Genomic DNA, 12,597 nt, shown 5'->3' with positions numbered 1-12,597 from the left:
AAAAAAAACCTCCCTGCACTTGCGCAGGAATGCGAACTGGAGAGCGGCCGCGGTCACCTTGAGGAAGGCCTCCTTCTGCTCCAGGTGTTTGCTGATCAGAGGCAGCAGGTGCTCGCTGTCGGCCGACACGCCCAGTTTATCGTGGCTGCCGCACCAGTCCTCGTCCCGCCGGTACTCCTGCTCCAGGCTCTCCAGCACGCTGCACACCTGCAGGGTGGGGAGGGTTGTGGGAGGAGTCATGGACGGAGGAGGAGACGGGATATTTCTTACAAGCCATCAAAGAGAAAAACAGAACAACACAAAGGTACTTCTGGTCACATCTCGTCCCTTGAGATTGGAGCAGAATGACGGCTGATGATCTTCACACCATTCAGTGGAAACGCCAGCAAATCGCGATGGCACTTTGTGGAAATTTTAGAATTTCCACAGTTTTTTTTTGCAAAAAACTGTCATGGAAACGCAGCTAGTGACTGACGCCCGCACACACACAGGCACACACACGCACACACACCTGTTCGGACGTCTTGTAGAAGGCCACGGAGGCGTTGACCAGCTTCAGCCGGTCCTCCATCTTCAGCATCAGCTGCTGCCAGTGCACGGCCACCTTCTCGGCGCAGCTGCGGATGGCCTCGGGGTCGTAGTGACCCGCTTGCAGCACCATCTGCAGGCCACCGGGGGAAGCACACGCAAGGCGCACGCTCTTAACATTTAAATATTGTGGGCAAAGTCGGGCGGGTGGGTGAGATCTGAAAGACCCTCACTCGGCTGTTTGACCTTCTGCGTGAAGCTTTGCACACCTGAGGTTTGTGACCACACGTAAAAACCCGAGGACCCCTGGCTCCCCCCCCTCTACCCGCCCCCCCTCCCAGTGTCAGTGCTAAAGGAGAGCGGACTCACCTCAGCTTTCTGCTGGACCTGCAGAGCGCTCTGATGGGTCTTCTGCAGAGAGTTGGCGTGGAAGAGAGACTACAGGAGGTGGAGAAGGCAGAGGAGGAGGAGGAGGAGGAGGAAGAGGACGAGGAGGAGGAAGAGGAAGAGGAGGAGATGGAGGAGAGGAAGAGGAGAGCTGAGTGGAGCTCTGATGTGACGCTTGTGGCCACTCACAACATCACAAACCACTATTTCAGTGGATCCCTGCTTTAAGATCAGGAGGACATTTATAGTCTGGTCTCCGCAGTGTGTGTGTGTGTGTGTGTGTGTGTGTGTGTGTGTGTGTGTGTGTGTGTGTGTGTGTGTGTGTGTACCTCTATAGCCATCTGGAACTGCTCATGCTCCCTCTGCAGCTGCTCAGCCTCGGACAGAGAGCTGGCGTTCACCATGCTGGCGTTCAGCATGGACTCACCGTTACGGATCCAGCCCAGAACCTGCAAGGAGTGGACACCATCATAACGCGGTGGAGTCTGGTACCGACCGGAGAGAGGCAACAGAGAGCACTGGAGGACATGCTGACAATTTCAAAATAAACCAAAATCCTTATGAAGTTTATAAAAGTTTATAAAAGTTTAATAAGAAGTTTATAAAATGCATTAGGTTTATAAATAAATAAATAAATTAATTAATTAATTAATTAATTAATATAATGTCATAAAATAAAAGTCACTAATGCTTATTAAGGTTAAATCCTATGACTAATCAACAATCCCACATACATTAAATGTGAAAGTATCATTGTTCTGTGACACTGATCTGTTGTTTTATTCAACTATCAAACAGTAGGGGGCAGAGTGAACTGCCAAACGCAAAACGAAGGCAGAGGAAGCAAAAACAACTGCAATAACTGCAAGGACAACGATACAAACTAAACCACATTTTAAACCTATGTGCTTCCATCCAAAGTGTTTCCTTCACAGCAGCGTCTGGATTCACTCAAACACCACCGTGGTTTTCATCTCATTGAATTCATCAACAGCAACGTTCCCCACGTTCTGTCCTGTTGCGACAAGAGAATGCGGAGGAGGTCGGCCTCTGCGCCGCGTGAGTGTGTGTGTGTGTGTGTGTGCGCGTGTGACTCTGTGTGAGATCTATTAGCACGTCACCACGAAGATCATCAATTATTCAGCTGCATCCATCTGCAGCAGCAGCAGCAGCAGCAGCATGTTTCCTGTCTCCATTCACGTGTGTGTGTGTGTGTGTGTGTGTGTGTGTGTGTGTGTGTGGGTGTGTGTGTGTGTGTGTGTGTGTGTGGGCTCTAAGCCACATCAGAACCAGTTTTCTGGCCGGTGTCTGGTTGGAATCATCTGCTGCTGGAACTTCAGCTCCTCTGTGCAGGTAGAAGGAAACCAGGCTGCATGCTGCTGCTGTGCTTTGTCTGTTTCCTGTCATGTTCTGTCTGTGGAGCACGAGGAAAGTCTTTACCAGCATCGCCCCCTAGTGGTCAGCGACTTCACTGGCTGTAAGTGGTGTAAATTAAATCAAAGTGTTGAACTGAATTTCGTCCTTCACCATCAGACTTGTTCTTGGTTTTTGAGTTTTTCTTGCTCAAGCAGCTGCCATGTACCTGTTTGACCTCGGCCTGCAGGTGGCGCAGCTGAAGCGTCTGCTCCAGCCGGGTGTGCGTGCGCTGAGCGCTCAGCTCCACCTCCTGCTGCTTCTCGTGCAGGAACTCCAGCAGCTCCTGCACCTGAGAGGCCAAGTCAGCGTCCTTCTCCCCCGTCAGCTCGATGCCTGCACGCACGCACGAACACACACACACACACGGACACACACACACACACACACACACACACAGGCAAAAAACATTTGTGAGGACATTACATCGACTTCCCTTTCTTATTGTTTCATTCTTTCGTACAGCTTTTAAATCTGTCCAAATGTCCTCATCTGCCAAAAATGTCCTCACTGAAAAAGAACGTGTTGAGGCCTTACAAGGCAATATTTACAGAGACACACACACACACACACACACACACACACACACACACACACACACACACACTCACACACCTACAAATGTACAAATACCAATTTTTTTTATAGACAAATTTGGCTGAAGTCTTTCATATTCACTACATCACATGGCAGTGCATCACCAGCAGGGGGAGACAGAGAGCCGGGGATTAAGACGAGGGCTAATGGGTGCATTCCATTAAACCTGGACGTCGGAATTCGGTTCCGCTTGGAATGTCAACGGGGAACGCTGCAGCTGCACATGAACTTATTAAATGATGGAGTGCACGACAAAGCAACAGGACCGCGTGTGTGCAGACAGACAGGCAGGCAGGCAGGCAGGCAGACACACGGACAGACACAAGGACAGACAGACAGACAGGTAAAGGCTGCAGAGTGCTGAGGCTGCAGCTGATTGCACAACAGTGAAACCAGACTAAGACCAGTAAACGGTGTCGTGTCCTGGTTTCACTGGTTTTCCCCCCCACTGGTGGGTTGTTTTTCTCAGTCATTGACCTGGAATTCCGACCTCTAGTGGGAGTTTTCTGATGGAAACGCTGATGGGCAGCGGCTGAATCTCACCTGAAGCCTGGACCTCCATGATGTACTGGTGAAGGTCTTGGCCCTGCTGCATCACCTCGTAGGTCATGTTGTTCATGGCCGCCTTCCTCTCGGCGTGCCTCTTCAGCCGCTGCTCCGCCAGGCCGATGTCCTCGCCGCCGCCAGAGGAGGCGCTGCTGCCGCCGCTGCTGCCGCTACTGCTGCCGCCGCTGCCGCCGCCGCCGCCACCGCCGGTGCTGCCCGAGCGGCCGGCGTCACTCAGCTGGCGGGAGAGATCCTCGTTCCAGGCGTCCAGCTCAGCCGTCACCTGCACCAGCATATATTTATATTTATTCATATATATTTGTATATATATATATATTTATTCATATGTATGTATATATATATATATATATATATGTATATATATATATATACACATATTCATATATATTTATTCATATGTATGTATATATATATATATATATATATATATATATATTCATATACATACATATATATGTATATGTATTTATATATATTCATATATATATATACATATGAATAAATATATATGAATAAATATATATATATATATATATATATATATATATATATATATATATATTTATATATATACACATATATACATATACATATATATATACACATGTACGTATTACAATTTTCATGAAATATTACTTATATTATAATTAGATATCAAAAAAATTATTAGCATAACTGAATCAGACATTGAAACCAAGCAGCTGTGAACACACACACACATACACACACACACACACACACACACACACACACACGTGCGCTGACCTCTATGGTGTACTGCTCAAATATGCGCAGCTGCAGGAAGATGTCCAGCTTGATCTTGCGCTCGTGGAACAGCTCCTCCATCTGCCCCTGGGCCTCGTCCAGCTGCTGCAGCACCCCCTGGATGTGCGCGATGGAACTGCAGTGGGGCGTCTTGTTGGTGGACATGGCCGCGTCCCTGCGTTGCAGACGGAGACGCGCGAGGACATCAGACGGACGGACGGACGGAGGGACGGAGGAGCCCCATTGTGACGCGGAGACAACCCATCGGCCAATCGTCACCTGAGCTGCTGCATTAGCTCCTCCCCCTCCTTGATGACGTTGAGCGTGGCCTCCAGCGTGGCCGTCTGCTGCTGCTGGAACTGCTGGATGAGGGTCTGGACCGAGTCCACCGAGTCGCAGCACACGTCGTCCAGCAGCTGCTTCTGCAGCTCCTCCATCCACGACCACAGCTGGACAGACAGACAGACATGTGGGAAGACAGACAGACAGGAAGAGAGACAGATAGGAAGACAGACAGACAGGAAGAGAGACAGACAGGAAGAGAGACAGGAAGACAGACAGGAAGAGAGACAGGAAGACAGACAGGAAGATGGACAGACAAGCAGGCACCCAGACAGACAGGAAGACAGACAGACAGACAGACAGACAGGAAGACAGACAGGTGTGTGAACTCACACTTTACAGACTTTGCTATTTTCATAACAGCCTATCACTATCAACCTCTAATTTGCTAGAAATTGCAATGGCCTTATTGTGTTGCGTTGTCTCGTGTGGTGTTCTTTAGTGCCGCGTCGTGGCCCCGCCCCACCTCCTTGGTGTGTGTGTGGAAGGAGACAGACATGTCCAGCAGCAGCTTCCTGTGCTCCACCCGCCGCACAAAGTCCTGGATGCGGACCTCCAGGTGCCGCGCTGCCTTGTAGATCTCCTCCGGGTCGCACTCGCCCGTCTGGGCCAGCTGCTCCGCCGCCTCCAGCAGCTTGTCAGCGTTGGTGTAGGTGTTCTGCAGGCAGGCAGGGAGCGGGAAGAGGACGAGGAAGAGGACGAGGAAGAGGAAGAGGAAGAGGAAGAGGAAGAGGACGGTAACGATGAACGTGGTGCAGATTTATTTTGATTTTTGCACGCGGTGAATAAAAGTCACTGTCAGACTCTCACATCCCCACTTTTCTTCTCCCCCCCCGCCCCCCCCAAAAAAAACCCCAATAAATCCTGTGTGAGCGTTAAAGCTCTTTGCATTCATCAGCGGGACAAAATGGATTAGAGTCAGTCTAATCTGCTAAACATGAGAGATCAGCGCTGGAATATCCCCCAGTCGGTAAGTGACGGCTGAGAAATATCTTTTAATAAGGCGCCGTTGAGGAGGTTCCGCGTCCCCGGGAAAATATTGTAATAAGGTTCCGCTAATGAAAGAACGAGCGCAGCAAAGGTGCCTCGGCAGTCAGGCTGTATCACGTACAGAGGGATTATTCCCAAGATAAGGATTATAATTTATATGAGATTACTAGTCCCGACTGCACGGCTGCTTTGGTTTGAGGTCAGGATGACGGCGGCAGGCACGACAGGAAGTGGAATTATCGTGCGGCACAGGAGCACTTTTTTTTTTTTGAGAGCATATAAGCAGCGATGTAATCAATTAAAAGACTGCAAATTATGAACACGCACGTGATGGTGAGAGGAAATAGTGACCACCAGGGGGCACTAGAAATATATATATATACATATATATATATATATTTTTTTTAATGATTCCAACCTGATCAGTCGCTGCGTTTCCACAAAAAGTGGCGATTCTCTTCAAATCTTGTCTGCACTTGACGAGAATCACGGCCGATGCTCTTCACCTGCACATCGCAGCTGAATTGTACTTTGTGGAGGAAACTGCCATGGAAACGCAGCCAGTCACTGACTTTGACTGGACGAGTTTTTGGTTTGACTCTAACCCTGACAGGAAGATGATACATTATCGACCTTTTAACACAATGTAACATGAGGATGTTTGGCTGCAGATGAAGCGAGAGCAGCAGGGGTGATGACTCATCGTCGTCTTCCTTTTTTTTTTTTTAACACTAAACCAAAACCCCACAAACAGTCTTGGAATGTTCTGAAAAAAAGAAAGAACGTGCGTGTGTGTGTGTGTGTGTGTGTGTGTGTGTGTGTGTGTGTCTGTGTGTGACCCATATAGCACTGATCCACGACGGGTTATGAAGGCTAATCCTAATCCAGTGTAAACACGGGATTATTATTATTATACTAAACACTCTTTTATTGGATAAACACACTTCAAACAGGAGAGAAGAAACACGCTGCCACACACCAGTGTTGCACTGCATATCAACCACCGGCTACTTTCATCAGAGGGTGCGGACGGACGGACAGACGGACGGACGGACGGACGCCTTATATGGCGACGCAGACACGCTGCTGAGCAGCCCACCAGGTGGTTTATGAGAGGAAATGAATAAAAGGAATTCATCGCAGCAGATTGCTAACACATGTTAGCAGGAGGCCAAGGTCCTCCGGTGGTAACCAGCCGGCACAACTCAGAGGTTGGGCCGCGAGCTGTGAGGAGACTCAGACTCACCTGGGCGACGTCCTCAAAGTCGTCGTGTCTCTTCTGCAGGGCTCGAGCTCTGTGCAGCGACTTCCCCACGCCCGTGTGCTTGCTGAGGAAGGCCTCGCCATGGTTCTCGATCCAGTCCATCACCTGGCGCAGGAGGAGGAGGAGGAGGAGGAGGAGGAGGAGGAAAAGGAGAAGGCAACGATCACGGTCACAGTCGCTGAGGAGCTTCATCTTCCTGAGGAGATGCACTCAGAATCACAGCCCTCAGAGCTCCTGAATTAGCTCCTGAATTAGCTTGTGAATTAGCTCCTGAATTAGCTTGTGAATTAGCTCCTGATTTAGCTTGTGAATTAACTCGTAAATTATCTCGTGAATTATCTCATTTATTAGCTCATGAATGACTTTGTGAATTAGCTTGTGACTTACCTCATGAATTAGTTCATGAATTAGCTTGTGAATTAGCTTGTAAATTAGCTTGTGAATTAGCTCATGAATTAGCTCGTGAATTAGCTTGTAAATTAGCTTGTGAATTATCTCATGAATTAGCTTGTGAATTAGCTTGTGAATTAGCTCATGAATTAGCTCGTGAATTAGCGATGGCAGACAGACTAAACCTTGCAGCAGGTTGCCAAGTGTCGCTCCGTTGAAAGGCCACGTGCACGTGTGTGTCGTCTGGGGGCGGGGCTTACCGATGTAAATATCAATTGTATCCACACCAAGGTGAGTATTGGTATGGGATTATTATTTGTATTATCAGTTTCTCTTCTACACAGTTCCTTCTTCCCAGTTGTGAATGGCTTACAAATTGACTTCATTCTGCGCAAATATCAGCGTGTAATGGAAGGCGGTTGGTGCTGCATTGTTAGGTGTAAATTATGTCACATTGTTGCTTTCTTCATTGTTCATTTGCACTTTTTTCTTAAACAATTGTGTGCTGTAAAAGGGAAAATATACTTGTGTTATTGTTTCCACACTGTCACGATGTTTGTCCTGTGTTTTACCATGATCCAAAAATCCAAAAATCATTCAATGACAACTACTGGTATTGGTACTGGTATCAGTCCTGTTGATACCAGTCCTTCATTTGGTCTCAGGTTGATACCAAGTAAACAAAGGACTTAATACAGGAGCCCCTGTGTCGTCTGTACAGTCGGGTGTAGTCAGCAGCTAAAGCGGCACTAGCACAGAGAAGACGAAGATACCCCCCCCCCCCCCCGCCCTCCCCTAAATCTCCTTGCTGCTCTGAGACAATAGAGCCGCTTCATTGAAAACAACTCCTCCGCAGATGGAGTCACAGAGTCTGAGCGCAACATACAAACGAGTCCCGTAAGGCCGGAGGGGAGGGGAGATGGATCCCGCTGGAGTGACACAGAGAACATCGAGAACATCTCCAGGTGGCCCCAGAGAGTGCACGAGAGAGAGAGAGAGAGCTAACGAGACACAGGGCGAGAGAGAGAGAGAGAGAGAGAGAGAGAGCTAACGAGACACAGGGCGAGAGAGAGCGAGAGAGGGAGGGAGAGAGAGAGAGAGAGTGAGGGAGAGAGAGGGAGAGAGAGAGAGAGAGTGAGGGAGAGAGAGAGAGAGAGAGAGAGAGAGAGAGAGAGAGAGAGAGAGAGAGAGAGGGAGAGGGGGGATTGGGGGGTGGGAGGGAGGGACAGAGAGAGGGAGGGTGATCTAATCCGAGGTCGTATCGTCCGGGACATAAATCAGTGTGAAGACGGAGCTTCATCACTTCCCACCGTCAGGCACAGCGTCACACACTGAGGAGGAGGAGGAGGGGCGGAGCTAAAGGAGGGGCGGAACTAAAGGAGGCGAGAGAAAGAGTTGGCCCGCGCCAACAGCACGTAAATCAGAGTGACGCCTGTTCCTGGTTCCAGGCTCCTGGTTGATCATGTGACCCCCGGAGAGACACCACCCAGAGGTGAAGGTGGGCGGAGCCAAGACAGAAACAGACAGCCTGAGTGGAGCAGCTGTTGCAGCTCCGCAGACCTACTGACCCTCAGCTGACCCAAGACTGACTGCAGCATGACATCACGGATTGACACACACACACAAACACACACACACACACACACACACACACACACACACACACACACACACACACTCCCTATTAATGGAGAGATGCAGGCAGAGGTTCACCCAGGGAGACTGCAGCTGAGTCACCCTCAGCTTCCCACTGCGCTCTTCACTTAGCATCTCCTCCTCCTCCTCCTCCTCCTCCTCCTCCTCTCCTTGTCATTCCTCTCCTCTACCTGCTCCTCTTCCTCCTCTAACTGCTCTTTCTCCTCCTCTACCTGCTTCTCCTCCTCCTCCTCTCTTTCTCTTCCTCCACCTACTCCACCACCTCCTCTTCCTCCTCATCTCCCACCTTTTCTTCTTTCTTCCTCTTCCTCCTCCACCGCTGCCCCTCCTCCTCTTTTTCCTCTCCCTCACATCCTCCTCCTCCAATCACAATCTGCTGCTTTCTCTCCCAGCAACCAATCACGACTGAGCTGCTTCCCCAGCTGGACCAGGATGTTGAGCATGGAGGGGGGGGTCCATCCCAGCAGTGGGGGGGCTGAAGGCGGGGTTAAACCCTGGATAAGTCGCCATTCACACACACATACACACACACACACACACACACAGCTACAGACAATGACTGTTAATCAGTCTAATGTGCACGTGGTCTCTGTGGGCGGAGCCACAGTGGAGGAGAAGCACACTCACTTCCTGCTCTCCTGAAACTGAAAGAACACTGATTGGTTGCCGTGGACGTCACACTGCTCAGCCAATGAGGTGCAGTAGGACACACACGCACGCACACACACACACACACACACACACACACACACGTGAACGCTGCCTCTTCACTTGATTACATGCTTCACTACAAGATTACACACTACGCTGCGGTTCCATCAAACCGTTTTTTCTTCCGTCCTTCAGGATTTTTTTCACAGCACCTCTAAATCTTCACTCTGAAAATTCAAAGCATGTGTCTGAAAAATATATGTTTTTTTATTTCCACTCGCTTGTCTCCTGCAGCTCGACACGCTCGCTTTCTAATTGCTGTGTGTGTGTGTGTGTGTGTGTGTGTGTGTGTACCTGCTGGACGTCCTGCTGGAACACACACAGCTGCAGCCTCTGGTGCAGCCGGACCTTCCGGTGCTGCCAGATGTTCTCCAGGCGCCGCTGGTGGTGCAGGATCTCGTGGACCACGTCCAGGATGCAGTGGACCTGCCCAGGAGGAGACAGACAGACAGACAGAGGGTTCATGAGCGAGATGCCCCGCCCCACGCCCGCCGTCAGCAACCTTCCAGGTACCCACCGCTTTGGAGTAGTTGGCGGTGGCGGTGAGCGACTCGGAGTTGCCGGGACTCAGCGGCCTCTGCAGGACGTCCAGTAGGGCCTTGCCGTCCTGACTCACCTGCACAAACAGTCCTCTCACATTAGCTCTGCCTCTGTGTGTGTGTGTGTGTGTGAAAAAAATGAATTTCCTTCAAGCTTTTCACAGATTTAGATTAAATCACGAGAGTTACACACACATATATATATATATATATATATATATACATATATATATATATATATATATATATACATATGTATATTTTTTTCTCTTTGCATTGTTTCTCATGATCTCAAAGACAGAAAGTGTTTCTCCCTGGCGCCGCACCTCGGTGTAGGCCTGGGTGACCTGCTCGTACAGACTCTGGTGCCGGTGGATGGCCAGTTCCAGCTCCTGCATCTCCGACGGGAGACCCCCCTCACTGCACACCTTACACCAGGCCTCCACCTCCGACAGGAACTGAGGGACAGACACACAGACAGACAGACAGAGAGGGAGAGAGAGAGGGAGAGAGAGTGAGAGAGAGTGGGAGAGAGGGAGAGAGAGTGGGAGAGAGGGAGAGAAAGTGGGAGAGAGGGAGAGAGGGAGAGAGAGTGGGAGAGAGGGAGAGAGAGTGGGAGAGAGGGAGAGAGAGGGAGAGAAAGTGGGAGAGAGAGAGACAGACAGACAGACAGAGACAGACAGATAGAGACAGACAGAGAGAGAGAGGGGGGGAGGGAGAGAGAGAGAGGGAGACAGACAGAGACAGACAGAGAGAGGGAGAGAGAGAAAGACAGAGAGTGAGAGAGAGAGGGAGAGAGGGGGAGAGAGAGAGAGAGAGAGAGGGTGGGGGAGGGAGAGAGAGAGAGACAGACAGAGAGAGAGAGAGAGAGAGAGAGTGAGAGAGAGACAGTGTACAAGTGTGAAATGTCATTTTCCTTTAATTCTTGAAGGCGTTTTCAAAAAGCAGGGTTTTTCTTTATTAAAATAAAATTGACTGCACCTCAGCTTCATTTTTAAGTCAATGGATCAACTTTCCGCTGTTTTATTGCACTTTAAATAACGTACGGCGCCGTCTTCCCTCCTCGCGTTTCCCTCGACAATTTTCTTTTCTCTTCTTCTTTTTTTTGTTGTTGTAATGAATCATCCCTCAGCGCTTCCTCCCTCTCAAACAAACACTTGCAGTCGGTGTCGACCGCCCCGGCGGGGGTCAAACACGTCCCATCTGCTGCCGCCTCCACCGGCCAGGACTCAGCTGAGCTGCAGTTTGATGGGACCGCTTTAATCAGACACCACTTTAAACCAGACTCTCAGGGTAAACACAGAACCTGAAGACCTGGGAAGTCCTGCAAAATAAATCCCTTCATCACTTTATACTTTTATGACTGACTGACTATTAGGATCATTTCTTCTGGTTCAGCGGGCCGGATTAGAAAGCTGAATGGGCCGCGTGTGGCCCCCGGGCCGTAGCTTGGCCACGCCCCGCTCTAGAACGTGTGGTGGCGCTCACCCGCTCGGCCTTCTGGTGGAAGACTGACGACATGGCCAGGATGGTGGAGCGCTCGTCCAGAGCGGCAGCGAAGCTCTTCCAGTCCTGGTCCAGCTGACCTGAGATCTGCTTGATCTGAGCCGAGGCGTAGTGGCCCGCCTCGGCCAGGCGGCTCGCCACCGACATGATCCTGTTGATGTTGACGTAGGCATTCTGGGGAAAAGACAAACAAACAAGAAACGACAGGAACACAGGAACACGTTGGAGCCGATGTGACGTCAATAAAGCACAATCACTCAACAACATTTTCCAGGCTGAACTGCGCTCCAGCTGGGGGGTTAGGCTGGGATTTAGTGCCCTCTTTGGTGGAAACTGGAATTGCAGGAACCACATCTGAGATATCAGCCATAAACACAAGTGGTGGTTGTGGAATTGGATGGAATTGTCAGGGCCTCGCACCTCCTTAAGATCTTTAATGTCAATATTTCCATTTGAGAGTGCGTGTTTCATTGTATTATCTTGGTTATATCATTTACAACTGACAGGATTAACGATGACTTCATTGTTGCCATTGTTTTTTTTCAAGTTTCCAAATCGAGAATAAAGCTTATTACCACACTGTGTGCTAGAGGAGCAAGGATTTCCTTGTTACTAAACCACTACACTTTAAAGCACAATTTCACAAGTCGCTCCACAGAAGACATGTTGTTAAATGACAAAGGTGTGCGAATGCCATCAATTGATTTATCGTTAATCTCAAAATGTCCACGTTATTCACAAAATGTTCCACTTTATTTGCGTCGACTTTATCCACAAAATGTAAACTTTTATATTTTATATTTTTTTGTAAATTTCAACGTAAAAGTCGAAATGAAAAAACCCTTCCTGTAATATTTTTTTCTCTTCTTGCGGCCCAAACCCTCTTTTGTAGTTAAGCTACTTCTTTCGGCAGGTAGTTGAACTCCCTACTGATTCCTGTGC

At 49.3% G+C, this 12,597-nt stretch overlaps 1 protein-coding gene across 3 annotated transcripts in view; it reads right to left on the bottom strand.

The window, feature by feature from the left end:
- The window catches only part of kalrna (kalirin RhoGEF kinase a), an 82,015-nt gene that overhangs the window by 38,566 nt on the left and 30,852 nt on the right, over positions 1 to 12,597 (bottom strand). For all 3 annotated transcript variants that reach the window (XM_076013961.1, XM_076013962.1, XM_076013963.1), the window contains exons 10-23: positions 11,638 to 11,829; positions 10,476 to 10,607; positions 10,128 to 10,226; positions 9,905 to 10,036; positions 6,836 to 6,958; positions 5,066 to 5,257; positions 4,537 to 4,706; positions 4,258 to 4,432; positions 3,469 to 3,754; positions 2,498 to 2,664; positions 1,245 to 1,364; positions 898 to 966; positions 512 to 661; positions 58 to 207 (exon numbers count right to left, since the gene is read on the bottom strand). In XM_076013961.1, the coding sequence (XP_075870076.1) occupies positions 58 to 207; positions 512 to 661; positions 898 to 966; positions 1,245 to 1,364; positions 2,498 to 2,664; positions 3,469 to 3,754; positions 4,258 to 4,432; positions 4,537 to 4,706; positions 5,066 to 5,257; positions 6,836 to 6,958; positions 9,905 to 10,036; positions 10,128 to 10,226; positions 10,476 to 10,607; positions 11,638 to 11,829 (2,157 nt within the window). The remainder of the gene's footprint in view (positions 1 to 57; positions 208 to 511; positions 662 to 897; positions 967 to 1,244; positions 1,365 to 2,497; positions 2,665 to 3,468; positions 3,755 to 4,257; positions 4,433 to 4,536; positions 4,707 to 5,065; positions 5,258 to 6,835; positions 6,959 to 9,904; positions 10,037 to 10,127; positions 10,227 to 10,475; positions 10,608 to 11,637; positions 11,830 to 12,597) is intronic.

The sequence above is a fragment of the Nelusetta ayraudi genome, unplaced genomic scaffold (genome assembly GCF_046127955.1).
Source record: "Nelusetta ayraudi isolate G7.1 ecotype Tasmania unplaced genomic scaffold, CSIRO-AGI_Nayr_v1 ptg000163l, whole genome shotgun sequence".
Classification (NCBI taxonomy): domain Eukaryota; kingdom Metazoa; phylum Chordata; class Actinopteri; order Tetraodontiformes; family Monacanthidae; genus Nelusetta; species Nelusetta ayraudi.
This window is presented reverse-complemented; position numbering and strand designations above follow the sequence as displayed.